Source organism: Armigeres subalbatus, chromosome 3 (assembly GCF_024139115.2).
Source record: "Armigeres subalbatus isolate Guangzhou_Male chromosome 3, GZ_Asu_2, whole genome shotgun sequence".
NCBI classification, from domain to species: domain Eukaryota; kingdom Metazoa; phylum Arthropoda; class Insecta; order Diptera; family Culicidae; genus Armigeres; species Armigeres subalbatus.
The window spans coordinates 235,167,090-235,194,030 of NC_085141.1; the positions used below are offsets into that span (position 1 = coordinate 235,167,090).

General features: G+C 40.6%; 1 protein-coding gene and 1 long non-coding RNA gene across 4 annotated transcripts; both read left to right on the forward strand.

Moving 5' to 3' along the window:
• Nucleotides 1–9,902: 9,902 nt before the first annotated feature.
• Nucleotides 9,903–11,419, forward strand: LOC134226864 (uncharacterized). Its single transcript, XR_009983569.1, has 4 exons — nucleotides 9,903–10,204; nucleotides 10,268–10,650; nucleotides 10,751–10,986; nucleotides 11,209–11,419. It is a non-coding gene; the product is annotated as an uncharacterized LOC134226864 (long non-coding RNA).
• Nucleotides 11,420–22,883: 11,464 nt separating this feature from the next.
• LOC134220950 (possible lysine-specific histone demethylase 1) lies at nucleotides 22,884–26,132 on the forward strand. 3 transcript variants are annotated; one of them, XM_062700107.1, is made up of 3 exons: nucleotides 22,884–23,025; nucleotides 23,083–25,339; nucleotides 25,457–26,132. In XM_062700107.1, the coding sequence occupies exons 2-3, from the start codon at nucleotides 23,257–23,259 to the stop codon at nucleotides 25,894–25,896; spliced, it is 2,523 nt and encodes an 840-aa protein (XP_062556091.1). In that variant the 5' UTR covers nucleotides 22,884–23,025; nucleotides 23,083–23,256; the 3' UTR covers nucleotides 25,897–26,132. The 3 variants fall into 3 exon arrangements, with proteins under 3 accessions (XP_062556091.1, XP_062556093.1, XP_062556092.1); XM_062700109.1 differs by having other exon boundaries at nucleotides 22,910–23,025; nucleotides 23,097–25,339; XM_062700108.1 differs by having other exon boundaries at nucleotides 22,913–23,005.
• The last annotated feature ends 809 nt before the right edge of the window (nucleotides 26,133–26,941 follow it).

The window sequence follows — 26,941 nt, forward strand, 5'->3', positions numbered from 1 at the left end:
TTCCTTTGTCACGTCAGATCACAAAATGATTATGTCATATAGATCGTTATCTGAACAGGTTATCTAAGGGGTTTGAAATTTTCGAAGTTGTTTCTTGGCAGACCCAGGGGCAGCTCATCAATCTAACGACATCCAACTGGGTACTTGTTCAAGGATGAGACAAGTGGGATCGGAATTGGAGCATCCAACCTGTGCTTTATTCTCAGAATTATGCTCTCAAATAATTGTGAAAAAGTACAAGAATGCAAGAACCAAGGGTTAGGGTCATCAAGCTAACGACATGCAACTGGAGACTTAGTTAGGGATGAGTCAAGTGGGATGGGGATTGGAGCATCCAACCTGTGCCTTTTTTTCCTGTTCGGGTGTGCCACTGCGACCTGTTATAAGATCTATTGTAGCATTACCCGTATCCTTAGTGTCAAGTGCATGTCGAATTACTTCATTACTATTGATAAGCAATGCAGTATCGGTTTCGATACAGTTGTTGTTTTCTTTTCTCAGAAGCACCATGACAAGGTCCCGCTATTTAGACCCTTCACAGAGAGCAATCCCATTGAAGGCGCGCCCCTTATCAATAGGAAATCAATCCTTTCTTGAGAAAACAGAACAGTGATACTGTTTTTGCATCGGAGTCCTAGCCACATCCTTGTCTTGCTTCTAGAATATCACCAGTAAACAATGAAATCCAGGATTTAGCTCTGTCTACAAGACCATTTCAAGCAAGATAATTCGTTCAGTAATAAGAACTTCCGTGTGTTCCTCTCACTACCATTTTCACCAGTTCATGAAGAGTTAGTACGTATTTAAACCCTAACTCGATTTTTCCAGCAGTCAGTTCAGCCTAGGACCGGGTACCGAGGTTTTTTTTTAACTAATTGCTTGAAAAATTGTTTCCGCTGCACACAGTCTAGCCTCAAACAAGAGGAATTCGAGTCTTTCAAGGTAACGAGTCTGCAAGGTAACATTAATTATGTTTTATTGCTGTTGGTAGCGGGGACTAAATACGATGAATCCTTAATTACCACAACTTATTGCCCTAGCTAGAAAAATGGATTAAGCTAGGGCTCTGTTTGGTAGATCTTACACCGCAACACACTACGTCAAAGTGATCTACCGTGTTACGGGAAACCTGTGCCTTATTCTCATATTCATGCTCTCAAATAATCATAAAAAAGCACAAAAATGCAAGAACCAATGTTGGGGTCATCGACCTAACGACATCCAATTGGGTACTTGGTCAAGGATGAGACAGAAGATAAGTCGGATTGGGGTTCGAGCTTCCAACATTTATTTCATAGTCAGAATCATCTGGTAATCTGGTAATATCAACGCACCCTCTGACCATAGCCTATCTGCGTTGTATTTAAATACCGCTGAGCGATACGTCTACTGGGCAACACGTCCGGTGTGCACTGCACTAAGATCTCCTTAGATGCAACCGGACCGAGATCTTACTTAAGGCTCCGAAGGGTCCCGTTTCGCTGTGATATGTTGCCATAAAATAGTAATTTATGCACTTGCTTTTCTAATCTACGGGTGTTCGCGCCCGTCGCGGGAAACTTATCGGACACTTCATAGAAACTCGCTCTTTAAATCAAACATCTTTATTACGCGAACACTAAAACAGTTTATTGCGGTATAAACAGAAGAGACGAGGTGACTTCCGCGACGGTTTATAGACCAGTGCATGATGACGTAGGTTGACAGTTCACAGAGCTTTTCTCCGGGACTTAGCCTCCGGCGCAGCTTCCGATAAAATTGTTTCGTCATTTTATTCGCATGTAGATGTCCTTTGCGATTGATTTCATGCTGAATGCAAAGAATAACACTAAAATATTCGGATCACAGCACTTTTAAACTAAAAAATGAATTTTCATTTTCCTTTCATCGATTTTTCTTCTAACACCTTGTAAACAAGCTCTGTGAACTGTCAAAATAAGTGAGGTTAAGTTAGAGTTTGCATTGGTCTATTTTAACTAACTTATTCTATTTACATCTATCTTTTCTATCCTATGCATACACAGCTGACTCGATCCCAACGATCGTTTTCCAGCTGTAGCAAGTACGAGTAGGTATATAAGCAAAGAGCGAACCGGTTGGAGAGAATTGTACTAACTAGAGATGTCTAGGTAAACAAAACTGTCGATCGATTACCTTACTCGCTCGAACAACGGGAATATTTAAATTTACTAATGATATTGATTATCCACGATGTATCAAAATATGTGGCAAGTCAATTTATTCACCGATCAGATTAGAACGAGCTCAGTGCAATTAAAATATAAACGCAATACTTATCTGTAATTCACAGAGGATGTTGGGATTGTCCTTGTCCACTTTTTTAATTTCACAACTTCCCTTTTTCCTTTGTCACGTCAGATCACAAGATGATTATGTCATATAGATCGTTATCTGAACAGGTTATCTAAAGGGTTTGAAATTTTCGAAGTTGTTTCTTGGCAGACCCAGGGGCAGCTCATCAATCTAACGACATCCAACTGGGTACTTGTTCAAGGATGAGACAAGTGGGATCGGAATTGGAGCATCCAACCTGTGCTTTATTCTCAGAATCATGCTCTCAAATAATTGTGAAAAAGTACAAGAATGCAAGAACCAAGGGTTAGGGTCATCAAGCTAACGACATGCAACTGGAGACTTAGTCAGGGATGAGTCAAGTGGGATGGGGATTGGAGCATCCAACCTGTGCCTTTTTTTACCTGTTCGGGTATGCCACTGAGACCTGTTATTAGATCTATTTTAGCGTTACCCGTATCCTTAGTGTTTAAGTGCATGTCGAATTACTTCATTACTATTGATAAGCAATGCAGTGTCGGTTTCGATACAGTTACAAGAGCACCATGACAAGGTCCCGCTATTTAGACCCTTCACAGAGAGCAATCCCATTGAAGGCGCGCCCCTTATCAATAGGAAATCAATCCTTTCTTGAGAAAACAGAACAGTGATACTGTTTTTGCCATGCATCGGAGCCCTAGCCACATCCTTGTCTTGCTTCTAGAATATCACCAGTAAACAATGAAATCCCGGGATTTAGCTCTGTCTACAAGACCATTTCAAGCAAGAGAATTTGTTCAGTAATAAGAACTTCCGTGTGTTCCTCTCACTACCATTTTCACCAGTTCATGAAGAGTTAGTACGTATTTAAACCCCTAACTCGATTTTTCCAGCAGTCAGTTCAGCCTAGGACCGGGTACCGAGGTTTTTTTTAACTAATTGCTTGAAAAATTGTTTCCGCTGCACACAGTCTAGCCTCAAACAAGAGGAATTCGAGTCTTTCAAGGTAACGAGTCTGCAAGGTAACATTAATTATGTTTTATTTTTGAGACTGCTGTTGGTAGCGGGGACTAAATACGATGAATCCTTAATTACCACAACTTATTGCCCTAGCTAGAAAAATGGATTAAGCTAGGGCTCTGTTTGGTAGATCTTACACCGCAACACACTACGTCAAAGTGATCTACCGTGTTACGGGAAACCTGTGCCTTATTCTCATATTCATGCTCTCAAATAATCATAAAAAAGCACAAAAATGCAAGAACCAATGTTGGGGTCATCGACCTAACGACATCCAATTGGGTACTTGGTCAAGGATGAGACAGAAGATAAGTCGGATTGGGGTTCGAGCTTCCAACATTTATTTCATAGTCAGAATCATCTGGTAATCTGGTAATATCAACGCACCCTCTGACCATAGCCTATCTGCGTTGTATTTAAATACCGCTGAGCGATACGTCTACTGGGCAACACGTCCGGTGTGCACTGCACTAAGATCTCCTTAGATGCAACCGGACCGAGATCTTACTTAAGGCTCCGAAGGGTCCCGTTTCGCTGTGATATGTTGCCATAAAATAGTAATTTATGCACTTGCTTTTCTAATCTACGGGTGTTCGCGCCCGTCGCGGGAAACTTATCGGACACTTCATAGAAACTCGCTCTTTAAATCAAACATCTTTATTACGCGAACACTAAAACAGTTTATTGCGGTATAAACAGAAGAGACGAGGTGACTTCCGCGACGGTTTATAGACCAGTGCATGATGACGTAGGTTGACAGTTCACAGAGCTTTTTCTCCGGGACTTAGCCTCCGGCGCAGCTTCCGATAAAATTGTTTCGTCATTTTATTCGCATGTAGATGTCCTTTGCGATTGATTTCGTGCTGAATGCAAAGAATAACACTTAAATATTCGGATCACAGCAATTTTAAACTAAAAATATGAATTTTAATTTTCCCTTCATCGATTTTTCTTCTAACACCTTGTAAACAAGCTCTGTGAACTATCAAAATAAGTGAGGTTAAGTTAGAGTTTGCATTGGTCTATTTTAACTAACTTATTCTATTTACATCTATCTTTTCTATCCTATGCATACACAGCTGACTCGATCCCAACGATCGTTTTCCAGCTGTAGCAAGTACGAGTAGGTATATAAGCAAAGAGCGAACCGGTTGGAGAGAATTGTACTAACTAGAGATGTCTAGGTAAACAAAACTGTCGATCGATTACCTTACTCGCTCGAACAACGGGAATATTTAAATTTACTAATGATATTGATTATCCACGATGTATCAAAATATGTGGCAAGTCAATTTATTCACCGATCAGATTAGAACGAGCTCAGTGCAATTAAAATATAAACGCAATACTTATCTGTAATTCACAGAGGATGTTGGGATTGTCCTTGTCCTAATCTCGTTGTGAACACAGACTTCCTGTATTGACGGTGGTTGTAGGTAGTATTAGTTATGAATACCACTGCTGATACCGGAACTATGTGATTTTCTTGAAGTCTTGAAGTCTTCTTCATCATAGGTCGTCTGGAAAGAGGTAGATAAGAGAATTGGGCCGCTTTCACTCGCCAGCCCGCAAAACATTAGTAAGTAACTAATCTTACTACAAAGACAAAAATACAGTTCTTATAATTCTGCCTTATTAATGGTTATCACACATGCATATCTGCTATTTAACCTAACTAAAAACATATCCTCAATACTTAATAAAATAAAACGATAACTGTATATAGTTTCTATTATTGTCTATATATACTAGAGTGAGGCGCAGTTGTATGGAAAAACGCAAACTTCGTCCGATCAAGTGAGATCAAGGTTTTTCTGAATCGTTTTGGGACCCCAATCAATTGTGCAAAATATGGGCTCGATTGGTTGCGACCTCACATGCCGCATCGCGTTTTAATTTTACATGGAGATTAGTATGGAAAAACGTACTTTTTAACATTTTTGCTCTTAGCGGCTTCAATTTATCATCAATCACGTGACTCAATACGTTAGCATATAGCCTGGAAGATGCCGAAAGACTTTGCCGAAGAAGGTACGCAGCTGGAAGGCCTACAAAAAATGTTATTACGTTTCGAAAATTGATTGTTTAAACCATATGCAAGAAATCAATGTTTCTGCCAGCACTACCGGACAACCTGTAATTGTCAGAGGGCAAACCCCATTTTCCTTCTAGTCGGAATTTTTACTTTGTGAAATCATTCTGAATATCTCCCATTAGCTCCAAAGTCCTATAAAATCAATAATTTTGAAATAACACACAGTTAAATTATTGCTCCACGTAGTTCGGCAGTGCTGGCAGAATAAATGATTTTTTGCATATGGTTTGAACACTCAATCTTCGAAGCGTTATAACTTTTTTCGTGGACGTTCCAGCAACGTGCCTTCTTCAGCAAAGTTTTTCGGCATCCTTTGGGTTATACTTTAACGTAATGTGCCACTTGGTTTGAGATGAACTGAAACCTCTAGTAGTAGAAATGCAAAAATATGCGTTCTCCCATACTAATTTCCATACAAACTTCAAACGCGATGCGGAAAGCGAGGTAGCAACCAGCGGTCCCAAATTCTGCACAGTTGTTCAGGACCCAGAATGGCTTCAAAAAACCATTGATTTGAAAAAATGACCATGACGCCCCACTCTAATATATACCTACTATTCAATCTAGGATTCCAAATCGGATAAATTAATTCATTTCTCAACCAAAAGATAATCCTCAACGCTTTGGCTGTCAATAGTCCTCACAATATGAACCCTGAAGTTTATAACTTGTTCAATCCTACATCCGTCTATATTGAAACTCAATCCTAACTGCCCCGAAACCGCCCTCAACACACAACCGCCCCGAGCACAGCCACTACATGCGACCCACAGGACCCCAATCAAGGACCGCCCACACTATATACCATTACAACGCAGAGCCTACACCCTCTCCTGGGCTGTGTGACGCTGAAAACATGCTCCTAACGTTTGATGCCTAAAAATAAAAATAATTAAACTAATTACACTAAATCTTACACTCTGAGCGATCCCGGCTGACATCCGCGTTAAACAATGTGTTCCATGAGTGCTGATCAGTGATCACTCATAATAATGCACCGAATCAGGGAAAAATGCAATGTAACGCAGAGTTTAAACCCTCTCTTGCGCTAAGTAATGCTGAAAACCTAACTTTTAGAAATTTGATTCGTAGAAACAAATTACCTATACTGAAATTGTTGCGTGGCAAAATAAGTTATACTATTAGCTAATTTAGTTAAACCCTGACTACCCCACATTATACTGGCCCGTTTGGAGTCATCCAGTGGCACTTGGTCTTAACATTCGTTTTCTTTTTAAATTCTACAACATTTCATCACGCGCTTACCCCCCATATTAGTCATATGTACAACGAATGCTTGACTATTACTATACTAAGTATAGTAAAAGACCGGAAGTAATCATGGGGCCAGCCACCACCATTTATTTCATAGTCAGAATCATGATCACAAATCATTATGAAAGAGCACAAGAATGCAAGAACCAAGGTTAGGGTGATCAACCTAACGACATCCAACTGGGTACTTGGTCAAGGATGAGACAAGTGGAATGGGGATTGGAGCATCCAACCTGTGCCTTATTCTCAGATTCATGCTTTCAAATAATTATAAAAGAGCCCAAGAATTCAAGAACCAAGGTGGGGGTCATCAACCTCGACATCCAACTGGAGACTTAGTCGGGGATGAGACAAGTGGGATGGGGATTGGAGCATCCAACCTGTGCCTCATTCTCATATTCATGCTCTCAAATAATCATAAAAAAGCACAAAAATGCAAGAACCAATGTTGGGGTCATCGACCTAACGACATCCAATTGGGTACTTGGTCAAGGATGAGACAAGATAAGTCGGATTGGGGTTCGTGCTTCCAACATTTGTTTCATAGTCAGAATCATGATCACAAATCATTATGAAAGAGCACAAGAATGCAAGAACCAAGGTTGGGGTCATCAACCTAACGACTTCCAACTGGGTACTTGGTCAAGGATGAGACAAGAGGGATGGGGATTGGAGCATCCAACCTGTGCTTTATTATCAGATTCATGCTCTCAAATAATTATAAAAGAGCACAAGAATGCATGAACCAAGGTTGTTGTCATCAACCTAACGTCATCCAACTGGAAACTTGGTCAAGGATGAAACAAGTGGGATAGAGGTTGGAGCACCCAACCTGTACTTTATTTACAGAATCATGCTCTTAAATCATGTTGAAAGAGTACAATAACATCCAACTGGGATAGGGAGTTCGATGCTCGGCCCGGTATGTTTTCGTGTGAGAAACATTCTCGGTTCCTTGGGCATACATGTATCCATTGTATACTTGGACAAGATTAATAAATAATGCAATTGGTGGACATAGAAAATCTTTGAATCACCCTTATTCTTGTTTACGTACGAACGCGCTTTCGAACGAAAGTTGATGTGCATTCTCGTTTACGCCAGCAAAATCAAATGGGGAAACGATTCGAACGAACTGCATTCGTTCGAAAGTTTCGTTCGTCCGTAAACCAGAATAGGGGTGAATAACTGAGAAAATACTAAAAAGAAAACAAGCCAGGTTCCATTTGGAATGTAGTCGCATTGGAGAATAAAAAAACATGGTCTTATTCAAGGATGTTAACGATCAGTAATTAGCGTTAGATCATTTAGTAGTTTGTCAATAACACATTCCAGAAGCTGATTTTCAAAATATGTTGTATGGTGGACTTCTAGTGCGAAGGTTTTTCTACAACTTTGCCTAATGGTTCGTTTTTAGAATTCAACTAATAACGGAGGTAGAGCGCCAGTTGCAGTAACTCAAACTAAATGATTGGAATTTTGTTATCATTTAGTTTAAGTTACTGAAACTATAGCTATAACTCCGTTACTAGTGGAATTCAAACAACGAATCATTAGGCAGAGTTGTAGTAAAACCTTCGCACTAGAAGTCCACCATACAACATATTTTGAAATTCAGCTTCTGGAATGTGTTATTGACAAACTACTAAATGATCGAACGCAAATAACTGAATGATCGTTAACATCCTTGGCCTTATTCACTTATTTCGAAGGACTGGGACCGAAGAGAATATAAACTGTTACGTCCTTCTCGAACGCACAGTCTGATTCTAAGTTCATTTTTTTTTCTATGGTTCTTGTTCTCGAGATCCCTCTCCTTACGATGTTGACCACGTAGATCTTCCATGGCGTCGCCAAAACCTGTACCTTAGTCGCCACCGGATTTTGCATTGCTGCTTTTCATTCGCCGATCACATCAACGGATTTTAGAAACCGAACTCCACTTCAAATCCTTGAATCAAGTTCCACTTGATGCCTGTCTCTTCACTAAGAATGCAAAAAAGGTACCACAGAACTACCCACCCACGACCCATCACGCTACCTTCATTGCAGCGCACTTTTCTGGTTCCAGTCGTTCAGCTATTTTGGCCCGTCGTTGCTGAATCATAGGCGGTATATAATTGAATATAACATAAATAATGAATTTAATACTATTCAATATTTCTGGCCACGCAAGCGGATGGACGAGTGACGCTCGGGTGTGTCATGCCGAGAGAACGTAGCGATTAGTTCTGGATTTATATTACCAGCATTGTTATGTCGGGGTAGTTGCTGCTGCTATAGCGGAACTGGTGCCTGCTGCTAATCAGCTCCATGAAATCTTGATTGGGCCATTATCTGGACCACCCGGTTCGAGAGCTGTTTGCTGGAATAATTGTTTTTTGCTAGGGAGGCAGTCGTTCTTGTCACGGTTGTTACCACGCCACCACCTGGAGTGGCTACCATACTGAAGCCAAGGGCAGCGGCGTCGCTTTGCTGAAAGATGGCAGCGGTTTTGTGCCGGTCGTTGGTATTATTATGACAACTGGATCCCTCGAATTTTAGCATGCTCCAGTCAAACAAACGTGTTGCATTCCAGTTTGGTGGCCACCTCTTCGCTTGTGGAAATGTTCGTGTCCGAATGATCCGGAGCCAATTTTGCGTCCATGACGATGTTTGTTTCCTATACGAAACTCCATAAGTTCAATTTGCCGTATGTACAGATCAATATTTACACGCTTGCTGCCTCTACCCCACCGTGGCAAGAATAGCTTCGATAACAAGATATTTTCTACTCCGCTCTATCGATTTCCGTCCTGTTTTCCGGGATTTATAGTTGCCTCCGCTCCAACTAATAGAAAATGTCTTTCTTGTTGCTAACATTGTTGTTTCGCGAAGAAATTTTCCTCCACATTCACTTTTGATCCGTTCACCAGCTTTAGCTGCTTCTCGAACTCCTCAAACTATATCCGCAAGTATCCGCACAGCACCGATGAAGAAAAAACCCGATAGTATTTATTACCGCTTTGTTTATATCCCGTACGTCAAATGGAGAGCTTTCATCATAGCCGGTGCTCTCACAAACACTTGTTCAACTTTGCTGTATACACGAAAACGATATATTTCGGTAAGCTCTCTGTCGGCGCAAAAATAGGGTCCCACATTACCTATATTATGGGTGAAATGTACTGATAAAATCGGTAAATTTTACTTATATTCTAGCTAAATTGACGTTACCAATATATGGGTAAATTTATTTACTCATATTTGGATGAAAAAATAAACATTTACGAGAGAACGATAAGTAATCCACAGAACAACAAACCAAGTGTTGTTGTCTGTAACAGTCAGTCCTCAGGACTGGAACAGTTTCCCTAAAATCTTTTACACTCCGTAACTCGAAGACTAGTTAGCGAGTAATCAACCCCAAAACCCCACCTGCAGTGAAAAACTACTATCGAAAATAAGCATATAATGTCGCGATACACCCATCTTGGATGTCGGATTCAGCAGCAATTAGACGCGCCCGCGCCCCGTCATCAGGTAAGCTTATGGTGCTGGACGATTATAAACCCATTATGACACGATTTCCTCTATTTCCGTTAGAACACCAACAGCCGTGGAACTACAAACCGCTCATTGAAGGGTTTGCAGCTGTTACATCCGCAACCTCCGCAACTACCTCCGGTGGAAACTGTCTTTTTTCATCTATGCTGCTTGTGGGAAGTATTTTCACCTCCCGCCGGTATAAGCAAATACATCTCTTCAGGCTGTTATAAACCTACTTGTTCCCGTGAAAAACTGAAGCCGTTCCTTCCGGCTAGTGTCGACTGTCTATAAGACTACTATCGGAACGATAATATTAGCGGTGCTTTCTACCATCGGGGTGGAACATCTCCTGCACGACATAATGGGCGAGTTGTACTTCCTGCAGTGCTAATCCAAGCGGCAACAGGATTTGGCGAATTCACACCAAAGCTGCCCAGACGGTTCGTATACGATTAAGCCAATGATTAGTATAATTAATATATAACCAATGATTAGTATTTATAATGTTCCGTTTATTTTCATCTATTTATGTATCTCCAGTGTGGTTATGACCCACGGGCACCGAGAAACAACGGAAACAGCAAACCATCGATCTGATTCAGGGGCTAGCGAGCACCGCAGGCATTCAGTATAGCAACCGAGACACCACAATCAAGCAGCCTATTTACTGCGCTGACAGCCCATCGAAAGCCCCGACACAAACCATATGGAATGCGGAATCTGCCTACTGGTATCCACTAAATCATTAGACACCTTTCTTGCCAGATGCCGTTGAGGTAAGTTTTGATTATTCTAAGTTGGAAACAGAAATGATCGACTAGGGAAATTTGATTTTCTCCATAAGTTCCACGAAGGCGCTTGTTTCCTTTGGGCGAAACGGTTTGCGCCGTATAGTTACCGAAGCTCGGTTTAATCTTTCACGTGTGACAAAAAGTTCTCTAGTCGACAATTCCTTGATTATGATTTACTCCTTTACTAAGACCATGTCCTCTTTACAGCACTGTAAACATCTTGTTACCAGCGGAATTTGCCAGTAGCATAAAATGCCTATCACCTACACAGGCATATTCCTGATTCCAGCGTTTTTAATTTAGCAGATTGTCCCGTCAACTACTCCTAAAACGGTCGTCTGTCATTTATATTTAACTTTAGCTAGTCAAAAATAAAAATTATAATATTTATATTTGAATAAATTCATATGATCCTTTTTCGAGAAAACGGTTTATTTTAATTATATAATATTGAAATATAAGAAAATTAGAAATGTCTCAAACAAAACAAATACTGAAAATTCACCCAAATTTGGGTGAAATTAACTAATAAATTTCTCCTCTTAAAATACCTATATATGAGTAAACTAGGTTTACCCATAAATAGGTAAAGGGAACTTCACCCATATCTAGGTATGTGCACTTTTTGGGGATTTTAGGTACTCTTCACCTATATTTGGGTGAAATGAAGTAAGCGTGTAGAGAGGGAGGGGGGTTGGTCAAAGTGTGACGATTCATACAGGGTCTGTTCACAAATTACGTAACGCAAAAATCCGAGTTTTTGACCCCCTCTTTCCCCCTCGTAACAAAAAGTAACATTTTTGGTACCCCCTCCCTCCCCCGTATCCAGCATTTTACGTGCGCTAATGGCCGCCACAATTTAACTCATGTTCTGGTGGGGTGCAATAAATTTGACGTTTGGCTTGTGTCGTTATTGACATCGCATCAATCATCATCATCATCATTCAATCATTTTGATGATGGAAACTCCAAGATTTTTTTATGTACAGGTTATCCGACTTGTCAATATCCCCAACTCAGCAATCTTGGATTTTTGTATGGAATTTATGCTCGTTTGTTTACGTTTTGCACTGAAAATGTATGTTTCCCACCCGCGCTGGTTATTCCCATCTATTGACGAAGTCGGATAACCTGTACATAAAAAAATCTTGGGAAACTCCTCGTTTTTGTGTCAAACGACACAAGCCAAACTTCAAACTGTTTCCACCCTACCAAAAACTGAACTTGATTGTGGCGGGGCGGCCATTAGCGCTCGTAAAATGCTGGATAACGCGTAACCTCGCGCGTAACTATGAAAATTTTAGAGGCAGATTTTATTTCTCTTTCTGAAGCATATGGGTTTTAGTCTTGTATCTGCCCCTGGTGCGATAGATATTACAGACAAATTCTGGGTACATATTTTGTTGAATTGCACGTTTCACTGATGCCTTCTGAGAAACCCAATTATCATAGGGGGAATGACGGCTTTGGCAGGTTTTGTTCTATTATTGTCAGGAGGGTTTTTTATAACTGATTATGCTCAAATTTGGCCTAAACATTCTTTGCATATCAAGGAATATTGTGGCCAAATGTCATAAAATTCGGTCGACAGAAACCCCCCTGACAATAATAGAACAAAACCTGCCAAAGCCGTCTTTTCCCCTACTAAAGATTCGCAACCTCGATTAAAATCGACTCCCAACTATTGGAACGACCATTCAATATGGATTGTCTATGGAGTTAAAGCTCTTGAATATTTCTTCCAATCATATGGTCAAGGATGTTATCGATCATTTAGTAATCTGCGTTCGATCATTTAGTAGTTTCTCGATAACTCATTCCAGAGGCCTAATTTTAAAATGTGTTGAATGGTGGACGTTTAGTGCGAAGGTTTTTCTACAACTCTCCTCAACAGGTCGATGTTCGAATTCCACTATTAAAGGAACGCTGCTAGTTGCTATACTTATACTAAATGATAACAAAATACGCAATCATTTAGTCTAAGTTACTGCTACTAACGCTATACCCAAGTTACCGTAAGCATTAAGTTTTTGCATGCTAATGGCCTAAACTTAGCATTTAAGCGACTTAAAAGCTCAATAATGGCATCATTCAAGCAGAGGTGCCCTGCATAAGCAGTGCTAATGCATTGGAGCCTTGGCAAAGGTTGCATTATTATTGGCATTATATTCATCTACAATGCTCATTCAATGCACGATCTAATGCATAGAAACACCGGAAATGTTCAAGGGCATGTTTGCTCTAAATCGGCATCAAAAATGCAAACAATGAATCTATTTATAGACATTCCAAACTAGTTGTAGTCGTTTGCTATAGCGAATTGAGTACCTTGCTTTAACTTCCAAAATCCCACATCAAACATTTAAATCGAGCTTTGAATAATAATTTAATAATCGGATTTTATGCAAAAGATAGTAAAAAGGCCAAAGGGAAATGTAATCATAGAATTACGAAATTTATTGAACTTGTTTTAATGTTGTTCATTCACATAAGAAAAACAATTCAAGTTAAACATCACACATATTCGTCGATACTTCTGGCTCCTTCAATATACTTCGCCTGATCTGCATGTGCGTGATTGTAGACTCCGAGTCCTTGATATAATCTTTGTAAAAGCTTTGATACTCCGTTTACGTCTTCATCTGTAGGATGTCTCCGTCGACACTCAGTTAAGATGCCCCGTTTTTGAGTCCTAGCCACCTTGTTCCTTCCTATTTGTATTCAGAACGGAATATAGCTTCATCTTTTTATGGTTGATGACTTCGAAACCTCACGTAAGGATAAGAATCCTCGTCCAAAACATGTATTTCTTCTTGTTTATGCCCCTTTAATAATCGCCGAAGTGCATTATTCCGAAATAAGGAAGGGTCCGGCTTTGATTGGATTTGTCGTTATTCATGCTCATCTGGACCGAAAGATTTTTCCATCCGCTTCCAATTCAAATTACCTGCAGGAAAACAGAACATATTTTAAATACATATTAGATACCTACTCTAACATTAAGTCCAAGCTTACATCATTAAAACCGGTAACATTTATCATAAACCGGTAGGCGCACAGTACTTTGGCCTCTTCTAATCTGATTGGATCCTTTTGTGGTTTTTATACCATCCGGTGACCAAAGATTCCTTTAAATTTGAAGAGCTCACAGGAGGTACTGTACTTTTCAGCGTTTCCGGTCTCCGTTGCTTTGGCATAAACACCAAAAAGTCACCGTATGGCACAGAAATTTTAGTGGTCACGGCATCTGTAATACAAATGTATTATCCGAGATGTTATCACTACACATACTGTATTGCGTTTAGAATCACTTACCCATGATTATCTGATATAGAAATCGTAAATAAACTAAATTAAATTGGCCTTTTATCGCCGGATTCATAAATATCCCGTATGGCCCAGGTAGCAGAGCAGCACTTCAGCAATAACGACAAGGCAAGGCATCTCAGTTCGAGACTCAAAGAATTTAGTGTTATATATCCAACTAAATTATACGAGGGTGAGGGAATTTAGTATAAACAACCCGCATAATTACAAACTGTACATGGATATTTTCCCGTGCGGTCGACAACAATATCTTTTACTGTTGACAACTGTAAATAAACAATCTTATATAAAGTTTTAACAGTTTGTGGTACGGTTATTTGACAAATAACAATATGTTGAATGGGTTGTTAAGTTATGTCACCATAAAAAATCGTCTGTTTTCGCGTGCAAAATTTTCGCTCAACAGTATGATAAAATGTTGACATATAATGCAGGAAATAAAGAACATTTTAGAGACAGCATGTTATATGTTGACATTTACTGATGATGTCGAGCAGTTATGATTGAATCGATCGAAAAGTATTCGATAACCGCAACGTAAACTGTGAAGCTATATCTTACATGGTAATAATGATTCTGACCATATAACATGTTGTTTTTTATTATGCGGGAAAGAAGATATAGAACTAAGCTTTAGAAAATTAACCTATTATTTTCTTGATTATTTTTATTTTTCTTGTGTTTATCCATTTTAATGATCATAAAAATTCCAAGAAAAAATCATTCAAACTAAAAATAGCATTGGAAAACAAAACCAGATGCCAATGCTTTCTAAAAGCATTAGCGGTGCTATAAACGGGCTGTCAATTTTGACGGGATTCTTTTGCAGCACTATAATTGCATTAGTAGTGCTATGTAAGTGTTTTCATAATCAGCATTTTATTGGCACGCTATTTCGCCTTTTGTGGCATCAAATTAGCATTATATTGACACTCAGAGCAAGTCGGCTTTAAAAGGTTGCTTTACAATTGTATATAATGCTGAATTGAAGCCAGTTTATGATGCTTATGGTTACTTGGGATATTGCACCTACAACTATTTACCTTGAAATTGTTGAGAAATTCGGCAGGTTCTTTCAAACAGTTTTTGAAGAGTTTTCCATTTTCCTTCTCCTTGAGTTTCCGTACAATGCAGTTGCAGTAGAAACATTTTCGTTCTTCGAGTTTTTCGAATTGAATTTCAAATGACAAGACTAATATTTTGTTTATATTGTGCACTACAAATTCATTTTACACATAATATAGTATATTTGAACCTCTTATAATAATTAATATTTATACATGATTTTTATTGGGCGCACTTAGGACGTTTTCACTGGTGGCGTTCTATTCTAAATTTTGACAGTTAAATAGACCAAATCTAAATTTCCCATTTTCACCGGAGCGGTCTAAATTTATTTTTCGAACAGTTTGGTTTCAAAAAATTGAAACTGTCATACTCTTTTGTTTCATTTTTTCGCAGTTTTGGACCAGAATCCGCAGTCGATTCCAAATTTTTCAAAACAACAAGAAAAACAACAAAGAAGAAGGTTGTTTGTTTTTATTCTGAGAATGTCAAAGTTTTGATTTAAAACTCACAAGGATTTTTACAAAACTGATCCGGAATTACCGCGGCACCGGTGCAGGGAAGTAGTTCTGCGGCCAAAAACTATTCCTATAAACCGGATGACAGTTGAAATCTGAATCTAATTTCGGTGGATTCCGGTGCTACTGTGGCAACCGCAGCAGTTCCGGCGATGGAAGCGAAGTTAACAGCGGAGGCACTTGGATCCGGTTTACGATTCGGTCATCCCGGAGAACAGATCATATGTCAAACAGAACTTTAGTTATCAGATGAAATGTCTCCAGCACCTACGTCTTCATGGAACCGGAGTTACCTCCGAGAAACAGCGTTTTGTACAAGGTTTTGTATCATCCGATGTTTAGAGGTGATGGTGCAGCTGCGAGTCATCAAGATACCGTCCTCTTCCCGGTAGCAATTATGATATCATAGAGATTCATACTGTACAACGGTGATCGGCTCCGACTAAATTGTATGGAATTGTGGTGATCCATACGCGGTGATAATTCTGATTCTGACGGGAATTTATTGGGATTCCAACCAAAATACAATAGGGATCCCGACAGGATTCCGATGGCAATATATTGAGGATTATGACGGGAATCCATTGGGGATTCTGACAAGAATCCATTAGGTATTATGACGGGTATCCATTGGAAATTTCGACGAGAATCCATTAGAGATTCTGACGGGAATGTTCTAGGGATTCCGACGGGAATCCTTTGGGGATTGGGAATCCATTAGGGATTCCGACGGGAATGTATTGAGGTTTTGATGGGAATCCATCAAACGACGAGATTCCATTAGAGATTCCGACGGGAATCCATTAGAGATTCCGACGGGAATCCATTAGAGATTCCGATAGAATATTATTCATTAGAGATTCCGACGGGAATATATTGTAATCCATACGGAAATCCATAGAGAATTTCGACAAGAACCTGTTAGGGATTCCAACGGGAATACATTGAGGATTCTGATCAGATTCCATTAGGGATTCCGACGGGAATCCATTAGAGATTCCGACGGCAATCCATTAGGGACTAAGATGGGAATTCATTAAGGATTCCGACGGGAATCTATTGAGGATTCCGACGGGAATGTATTGAGGATTCCGACGGGAATCAATTAGGGATTCCGACGGGAATCCATTAGGGATTCTGACGGAAATCCATTAGGAATTCCGACAAGAATTCATAAGATATTCCGACGGGAATATATTGGGCAGTCTAACTAGATTCCACTTGGGATTCCGACGGTAATGCACTAAGGATTCCGACGGGAATCAATTGTGCATTCTGACGGGAATCCATTGGGAATTTCGACAAGAATCCATTAGGGATTCCGACGAGAATCCATTGGTGATCTCGACGGAATCCATTGGGGATTACAACGAGAATCCTATAGGGATTCAGGACGGGAATTCTTTGGTGTTTCAGGCCGGAATTCTTCAGGGATTCCAGACGTAATCCTTCAGGAATTCCGGAGGGAATCCTTCAGGGATTCCCGAGGGAATCTTTCAGTATCTAGTTGAAGAACTTTATGATGATATGCTTATGGATTTCCAGAAGGATTTGGCAGAGGAACCCCAGGGAGGAACTACAGAAGAACTTGGTGGGTACAGGAATTCAAGGAGGTTTTGCTGAAGGAGCTCCAAGAGTATTTGATGGAAGAACTTTTGAATGATATGCTAGAAGTACGATTTGGTGAAGCAACTCCAGAAGGATTCACTGGAAGAATTTCAGAGCTCCTGGAGAATTTGTTGGAGAAACTTCTAGAAAAACTGCTGGAGCAACTGCAGAAGGATTGGAGAAAATTCAGGAGGATTTTATGAACGAACTGCAGGATGATTTGATTGGGAACTCCAGGAAGATTTGGTGGAGGAACTCCAGGAGGATTTGGTGGAGGAACTTTAGCAGGGTATGCTGAAGAAACTCCAAAAGGATCTAGTGGAAGAACTTTATGAGGATATGCTTATGGATCTTCAGAAGGATTTGATGGAGGAACTCCAGGGAGGTTTGCTGGAGGAACGCCAAGAAGATTTGGTTCAGGAACCGGGGTTCAGGAATTCCAGAAAGTTTTGCTGGAAGAGCTCCAAGAGGATTTGATGGAAGAACTTCCATGCTGGAATGACGATGTGGTGAACTGGAAGAATTCTAGGAGAATTCGCTGGAGGAATTTCAGAAGGATTCAGGTGAGGAACACCAGGAGGATTTACTGGAGAAACTTCTGTAAAATTTTCTGGAAGAACTTCAGGAGGATTTACTGGAGCAATTCCAGGAGGATTTTGTGAACGAACTTCTGGACAATTTGATTAAGGAACTCCAGAAGAATTTGGTGGAGGAACACCAGAAGGATATACTCGAGGAACTCCAGGAGGATTTAAGTATAGATCTCGAGAAGAATTTGTTGAAAGATCTCTAGGAAAATTTGCTGGAGGAAGAAGGATTTGGCAGAGAAAAACCAGGAAGTTTTGGTGAAGGAACTTGAGAATTTCATGAGAATTTGTTGGAAGAATTTCAGAAGGATATCCTGGAGAAACTTGAAGAGGATTTGGCGGAGAAACTACAGGAGGATTTGCCTAAGGAACTTTGCGAAGAATTTATGCTGTTTTTTTTTTTGCATATTATTAGGAATTTCTATCAAAAGGTTAAATCTAGAATTTATGGATGAGTTTCAGGAAAACTTCTTGGGATGACTGTAGGAGTTCCTTCGTTCAGTAATTTCTCCTGTAAAACCCATGAAGAAAGAGCCATTGAATAACTGGTTTTGGTACTAAAACTAAAATAAGCCCTATTGCAGGTTTCCTTGGGGAACCTTCTACGGGAACAACGCGGTGGCCATATGTTCACATAATAAACAAGATGTTGTTTATAAACAACACTTTGTTTTTTGTTTGTGTAAATACACTGTTTGGAACAGACACCGGTGAAAATGGGCGAAATTCGGTCTATTTTTGGTGGTCCATATTTTTAGAACTGTTAGAAAAATAGACCAAAAAAATAGACCAGCGGTGAAAACGTCCTTAGAATGTAAATTTTGAATTGCGCTCGTCGTCTATGTGCTTTTTGCACTTATAATTTATCAGCCATTTAATTTGAGTGTAGTTGATGTGGGTGGGTTGAAAGTAGAAATGGAGAAAATGTGAAACTCAAGTATCACTGACAAATCAAGACAAAATTTTCAAAAGGACTTATCTGCTTTTGTAAACAAAGTTTCAAACGACGATTTGACGAATCTGATAGCTCTCCCACGCTAACTAATACCATCAATAGGTAGCTGAATGTTTCCGCTACCTGTTGATGGTGTTGGTTTGTGGGGGAGAGCTATCAGATTCATCAAATCGCCGTTTGAATCTTTGTTCACAAAAGCAGATAAGTCGTTTTGAAAATTTTGTCTTGAAATCAAATGCCATCAAGATATCCCGACGAAGAAAAATGATTTTGATAGTGACCAATCGTGTCCCGTCTTAGATGTCCATAACGTATTGAACGATTCAACGGAGACAGGGTTTCGACTTTTCGTTTCAATGAGACCAAAGCAAGCGTTTTTCGGGCCAAGGGAAAATCTTGTTTCGTTGTTTATGTTGAGGATCATCTTTCACCCATCAATTTTTTCTCTAGAATTAGCATTGGAAGATGAACGAAAATCTTGCCTATTAGATGAAAATCCTTTTTCGTTTCATTACTTTTACCTCTCACTCACTTTTCGCGAGAATTATCGCAGAACAATTACAAAATTGTATGGCCGCGCCGGGTTTCGAACCCAGAATAGTAACAATAATAGCTGTTGGGATGTGCTTACTTTAGCCACACCACCACGCTATCTGTATGAAAGCGTTCAGTTATTTGTTCCACATAAGCTACTACCATTTGCATTGATGATGCCACGAAAAGACTCGAATATGAAAGAAAAAGAGCAAACCAACGTTTAGCGGCAATCGAAGTAAGCGAAAAATTGTTATCACTCTCCAGGCTGTTTTTCTTTTCCGAAAAGCGATTTCTCCCCGAAAACTTCCGTGAGGGAAAATCATGTGCTACTGAGATTGAGTCAGCATTATGAACCTTGAACGGAGATATAAAACGAATCAAGGATTCAAACATTTCATTTTATCAAACACTTTCTGATTTCTGTGCTTTTCAAGACATTGGTTCAAAACTGAAGCATTCTCAAAACACACTGGTGTGAAGAAAGGATCTCGTCCGCAGAAATTTGGTGAGAGAATTCCATTATATGCAATTACATTATATCCCATTATTTATATAAAATATTACAAAATAGTATATATAACCATCAGGGCACCCGATTGAAGCGATTTGGATAGGAAGAGTGGAATCGCCAACCTCCTATTGTTAACATCTCGTGGATAAAGGGCGGGCTCTTCTCCCCATCTATTGGGTCAATCTGGGTAAAGGCTGCCTTACACCTCGGGAAAATTTTCCGCCGGAATTTGGTCCCCGTGTATTTTAAGGCTGCCTTACACCTCGGGAAAATTTTCCGCCGGATTTTGGTCCCCGTGCATTTTAAATGGGGCCGGGATTTTGATTTTCCGTGCCCAAATCCCGAAAACATCACATATGCAAAAATACATGGGGAAAAAATCCGCGAACCAAATTCCCGAGGTGTGAGGCTACCTTTAAAGGGGGCCGGGATTTTGATTTTCCGTGTCCAAATCCCGAAAACATCGCATATGCAAAAATGCATGGGGAAAAAATCCGCGGATCAAATTCCCGAGGTGTGAGGCTACCTTAACGAGGGCTAGATTATATTATTGTATGTATGAACTTTCTTCTGGAAGGAGATTCTCTATTCATCCCGTGGATTCGCATAAGTGTCTTTGCTTATGGAACCACCCCACCCATTTTTGGCCCTTCATACAGTAGTTTGATGAAATACATACAATAGTATAATCATGATAAAATCGTTTGTCAGATATGGCCAGTGCTATCGGCAGGTGCCTTGCTACAACAGATGGTACAGTATCCCCCCGCTTATCCGGACCTCGCTAGTCCGACGACTCGTTAGTCCGGATCTCGCTAAAGGTAGCCTCACACCTCGGGAATTTGGATCGTGGATTTTTTCCCCATGTATTTTTGCATATGCGATGTTTTCGGGATTTGGGCACGGAAAATCAAAATCCCGGCCCCATTTAAAATGCACGGGGACCAAAATCCAGCGGAAAATTTTCCCGAGGTGTAAGGTAGGCTTAATTCGGAATTTTCCGGATTAAAAAGTATCAACACCCATTTAAACACATTATGCTGTCAGTTTTCAAAATTGTGCTGTGATTTTGTTTTGGTTCATTTGTATGGATTTGACAGTCGGATTAACGAGAGAAACCCCGATAGTCCGGCCATACATTTATCGGATCAGCGGGGGTATAATGTAGTATCATCGTCATCATCATCATCATCATCCGTAAATATAAATTGAACTGTTTACATGGTTGAAGTGGTTGAGCTAAGATGCAACTTCTTTAAATGAAAACTCTCTGGGTTGCCTCTATTAACTTTGGCTTTGGTTTGGAAGATTTAATTATGAAATATAATACCAATAAAAAAGTTTGAAATAAATTTTCACACGCGTTATGCGAGCCGGTGACAAGCGCGGTGTCATCATCATCAATAGACATAGTCTATGTCTAAGACCGCTGTCATCATTGAAACGCAGTATGAAAAAAAATTATAGCTGAGGACATCCTGGCTACGATCTGGCGATGGGCTAAACAATAGGATGTCAGTAGCCTGGCGTTATGCGTAGCATTTGGTAGTACCCACCCCCTCCCCCACCTTTTTGTGTAACAAAGTATAAAGCAAGTTGGACCTCCCCTCCCCCCAAAAGCGTTACGTAATTTGTGAACAGACCCACAAAATTTTCAGATGTTTAATACAAAAAGTGTGACATAAGGGTGAGGGGGGGTTGAAAATGCTCAATTTTCGCGTTACGTATTTAATGGATCTTCCCAAATCTGTTTTAGTGTTCAATTGACTTGCCAAAAGTTGAACATGTTCAACTTTCTTTTCGTTCAAGTGAATTAAATTAAGGTGTTTACATGTTCAGTTCGCGTATTCGATTCAAGCGACTTGCTCAATTCACTTGCCTTGTCTAAACGTAGCATTATTCTCGACTCTCTTGATCGGTAATTTTTTTTACGGTTTTGCTCCGTAAGAGCACCTCCACGGGAGTCCTCATTGCTATCCAGTTTTCCGCGAGCGGTAATGGCCGTCAGCATGCCTGCGGGTTAGTCTCTGGTTTGACGTTTCTGGAGGTCAACTGCACCCACCATTCAAGCATTTTGATCAATGTGATATATAACAAGGATTGATTTCACTGAATCGGCACCTTTTTATATGCCACATTGGTCAGAATTCTCGGAGCGGTGGGTGCAGTTGACCTCCACAGACGTCAAATCAGAGACTAACCCGCAGGCAAGCTGGCGGCCATTACCGCTCGCGGAAAACTGGATAGCAAGATATATATATCTTATATAGATATATAGATATATCTTAAAAACAACGTTTTCCGCGTTACGTAATATTTGAACAGAGACCCTTAATATATATATATAGTATACTTTGGGGTTGTTCAAAAATTACGTCCATGGTTTTGAGGGGGGAGGGGGGTCTAGAATTTGTGACAGTTTGTGACAGGGGGAGAGGGGGGATCTCGTCTTGTGTTACGTCCAACAAGAAAAAGTATCAAATTACATTTTAAAAACAATTTGATAAGCCCACAAAAATTTTAATTTGCTATTAAGGGAGTTAATTCTTACTAAGTTTCTTGTAAAAATAGTGTACGAAGAAGACGAACCTTTATTATAAATTACAGTAGTACGTACAGGGGGAGGGAGGGGGTCAATGATTTGTGACAGCTTGTGACAACAGGGGGGGAGGGGGGTTGAAAATGCCGAAAAACGATGGACGTAATTTTTGAACGATCCCTTCCCGGTCTACCGATTTTTCTACAGTCAAGCTACCGATTTATCAAAACACAATCTGGCCACCCTGGTGTGAATGTCACCCACAGTGATGATTTTTGCAACGCACACTAAAATTTTTCATCGCGGTTGTTCGTTTGTCAAAAAAAAAATTGTTGTGCCTCTTTCTTTGCGTCCTCGGTTAGCCAAGTTCTGAAAAAGTGAGTTTAATTCATGTTTTTTCGCCACTAATTGATTAAATTTCATGCATTTCACAGACACATACTTCTAGCGCACACAATAGTGTAGATAGTTGCGAAAAAATCACTGATATGGTGCCATAAACATTCACTTCCCTGTAAGCTACGAAGAACGGTAAGAATAAGAAGCCTACTTTCAACGCACATTCGCGGCGGCCCCTTCAAGGAAAGGGGCGATAGAACCTGCTAATCATGAGTGCAAACGCCGGTGCAGGGGCCACCACTAGTGGTGTATCATTGAATATGTCCACCGCGCAGGAAATCGAAACGGTGACCTTGATAAGCGATGACTCCGATATCGAAATGACGGATTTCACTCCGAAAGGAAAGGGGAAGACGGGGTCTGCGCAGGCAGAAAATAAAGAAGGGGATGAAGGTCGGCGAATTAGTCGACGGAAGAAGCCAAGAGTGGAATATTCTGACACAAGACCGGCTACGAATTCGTCAGATACCGCAAACAATGAGAAAAAACCGGAGGCGAAAATGGAAGCCAAGGTCAAAAAACGTGAACCGGAACCTCCGGTCAAGGACGAAAAGGGTGGGGAAGTTGACCCGAATCCTCATCGCGAGATAATGGCGGGTCTGGAGGGGGCAGCCTTCCAGTCCCGATTGCCATTCGAAAAAATGACTGCTTCGGAAGCGGTTTGCTTTCCGGAAATTACTAAACATGGCCTTGTTGCTCAGCGGGTGTTTCTGAACGTGCGCAATCGAATTCTGCAGATGTGGATCGAGAATCCAACCTTGCAGCTGACTGTGGAAAACGCATTAAAAAATATAGAACAACCGTTCGATAGCGATCCAAATTTGGTGCGGAAGGTGCATGCATTTTTAGAGAGACACGGTTTTATTAATTTTGGCATATTCAAGCGCTTGAAACCATTGCCAACTAAAAAACTAGCAAAAGTAATTGTCATAGGTGCCGGTATATCCGGCCTTTCCGCTGCTCAGCAACTTCAGCAGTTTGGATTTGACGTAATAGTTCTTGAAGCCCGGGATAGAGTGGGAGGAAGGATAGCCACGTTTCGTAAAAATTCTTATACGGCTGATTTGGGAGCAATGGTCGTGACTGGAATATGGGGAAATCCCATTACAATACTCAGTAAACAGACGGGAATGGAAATGTGTCCTATTAAAACCGCATGTCCTCTATACGGAGCTGGAGGAAAGCCTGTTCCTAAGCATAAGGATGATATGGTTGAACGCGAGTTTAATCGATTACTGGAAGCTACAAGCTATCTCTCCCATCAACTTGATTTCAATTATGCTGGAAACCATCCCGTATCATTAGGCCAAGCTCTAGAATGGATCATTAAACTTCAAGAGAAACACGTCAAAGAAAAGCAGGTTCAACATCTGAACAACATTATAAGCTGGCAACAGAAGCTGATTGAGAATCAGAAATCAATTAAAGACACAATGGATCGGATTAAAAACCTTCGCGCAAAGCACAAAGAATTACTTCAAACGAGGCCAGCTAAACCAAGTGAACTTGACAGTAAGTACATTGAGCATGAATTCAGCATTCGCCTCACGACACGAGAGGAACAACTCGCTTGGAAAGAGATCGAGCAACTTCGCTCTAGTCAGGGAAAGATTGAATCCAAACTGAAGGAGCTTGAGAATGATCAAGTGAGTGAGGTGTATCTTTCCTCGAAGGATCGCCAAATTCTGGACTGGCACTTTGCCAACCTCGAGTTTGCGAATGCGACACCATTGAGTAATCTCTCACTGAAACATTGGGACCAGGATGACGATTTCGAATTCATCGGTAACCATACGACCGTCAAAAACGGATACTCTTGCGTTCCGATCGCCCTCACGGAGGGGCTTGATGTTCGAGTCAATACGGCGGTGAAGCGTATCAAGTATTTTCCCGGTGGAGTCGAGGTGACAGCCGATCTCAAATCGAACAACTCCACCGTTCATTATAAGGCCGACCTTGTACTGTGCACATTGACGCTGGGCGTTCTCAAAGTGGCAATCTCAGAGCAATCTTCGCAATTGAACACCGTCCGATTTGATCCACCGCTACCAGAGTGGAAACAATCGGCAATACAGCGGTTGGGATTCGGAAATTTGAACAAAGTTGTGCTGTGCTTCGACAGGATCTTCTGGGACCCGAACACCAATCTGTTTGGGCATGTCGGAAGCACTACCGCTAGCCGTGGTGAGCTGTTTCTGTTTTGGAACATTTCGCAGTCCCCGGTTCTGCTAGCCCTTGTTGCCGGGCAATCCGCTGCCATAATGGAGAATGTTTCGGACGATGTAATCGTAGGTGAGTAGAACAGAACATCGACTTGGGAATCCCAGTTAAACATATGTGTAGGACGTTAAAATGTCGCTTTTGCGCTATAATTATGGTTGATAATGATGTTTTTATTTGTTATTTAAGGTCGATGTATCGCCGTCCTGAAAGGCATTTTTGGCAATTCCTCAGTGCCGCAGCCCAAGGAAACAGTCGTCACCCGATGGCGAGCAGATCCGTGGGCACGAGGATCGTACAGTTTTGTTTCGGTGGGATCATCTGGAAGCGATTATGATTTGTTGGCAGCACCAGTGACGCCGCGGTTCAGTGGCAGCACCATCGGAGGGCTGGGCGGTATCAACGGAGGGGCTTCGCACTCCGGCACAAACGGGAACGACGATGAGGATGGTAGCAAGGCGGACATTCCACGATTGTTCTTCGCTGGTGAGCACACTATTCGAAATTATCCAGCGACCGTTCACGGGGCATTGCTTAGTGGCCTGCGGGAAGCTGGTCGGATAGCGGATTACTATTTAGGTTTCCCGAATACCTACCCGGATGCACCTAAAGAAGAACCTAAAAAATAGAGACACCGTCTTTTAGTTTCATTGATTAAGTAAGTAACAATTTATAAATTATTGATTGAACAAACAAACAAAAAATCACTTATCAAATATTGTGGTTTGCTATAGAATTGCAAAGAGATATAGCACACCTATTTCTACACTGGATGAAATTTTAATTGCAATTTGAAACTAGAACTAAAATTTGAGATTAGAGAAGCTACTCTCTGGCATTTAATTAGATGTGAAAATGATGCAAATTGTGCAAACAACTAATTGTTTCCTGGCCTGGTTTGAAGACTTTCCAATATTTACCTATTTGCTTTATGCTCGTGTCAATCAAATTAGATATTGAAATGACGCTTGTTATATTCCTAATTAATGATGTTATTGAAAATGTTTCGCATATAAGCAGAGCCTCGCTAATATGGTCGAAGTTCTGCCATATCGCACCAATCGATGTTAAAATGTTGCCCAATTGTTTGACGTTTTCCTGCAGCCGTCCTAATTGATAACCCGTCCCGGTCCTGTGTTTCAGAAAGGAAATAGGGGTTTCCGATCTCCATCTGTTTATTTATCCTCCCGCATCAGATAGTGTTTGGCTTTCGAATGCCATTCAGCAAACATCATTAGGGAGAGATCCCCCAGCGCCGGACACCTCCCAATACCGGACACTTCTCAAAACAACACTTGCAGAGATCCCTCCACCATTTTATATAGTACCTACAAAAGAAAGCTATTGAAAAGTCTTTTACCTGCATGGAATATCAGTCCCTCATGTTGTAAACTGAACAAAAATCCCAAAAAAAAATCATGTTTCGCCTTACTTGAATCAATAATATTCAATAATATTCAAATCAATCGAGTGCATTCTGATAAGGCCGTTACAAATATTTAATTGACTTTTTGTTCTACTGGTCTCCGAAAGGTCAAAAGGGGGGGGGATATTAAAAAATAAATATTAAAATGAAAAAAAAAATCAAAAAACGCCTCGGATTTGTTAAAGAATGTTTTGAAAATGCTCAAAATTATCCGAATTTTATTATGGTTTATGTACCACTTTCGCTGG

What these genes read in the sequence shown, in the direction of transcription:
- LOC134220950 (XM_062700107.1), top strand. Translation starts at nt 23,257, where the DNA reads ATGAGTGCAAACGCCGGTGCAGGGGCCACCACTAGTGGTGTATCATTG. An exon ending in TTCGGACGATGTAATCGTAG is followed by an intron (nt 25,340 to 25,456) that starts GTGAGTAGAACA and finishes TTGTTATTTAAG; the next exon opens with GTCGATGTATCGCCGTCCTG.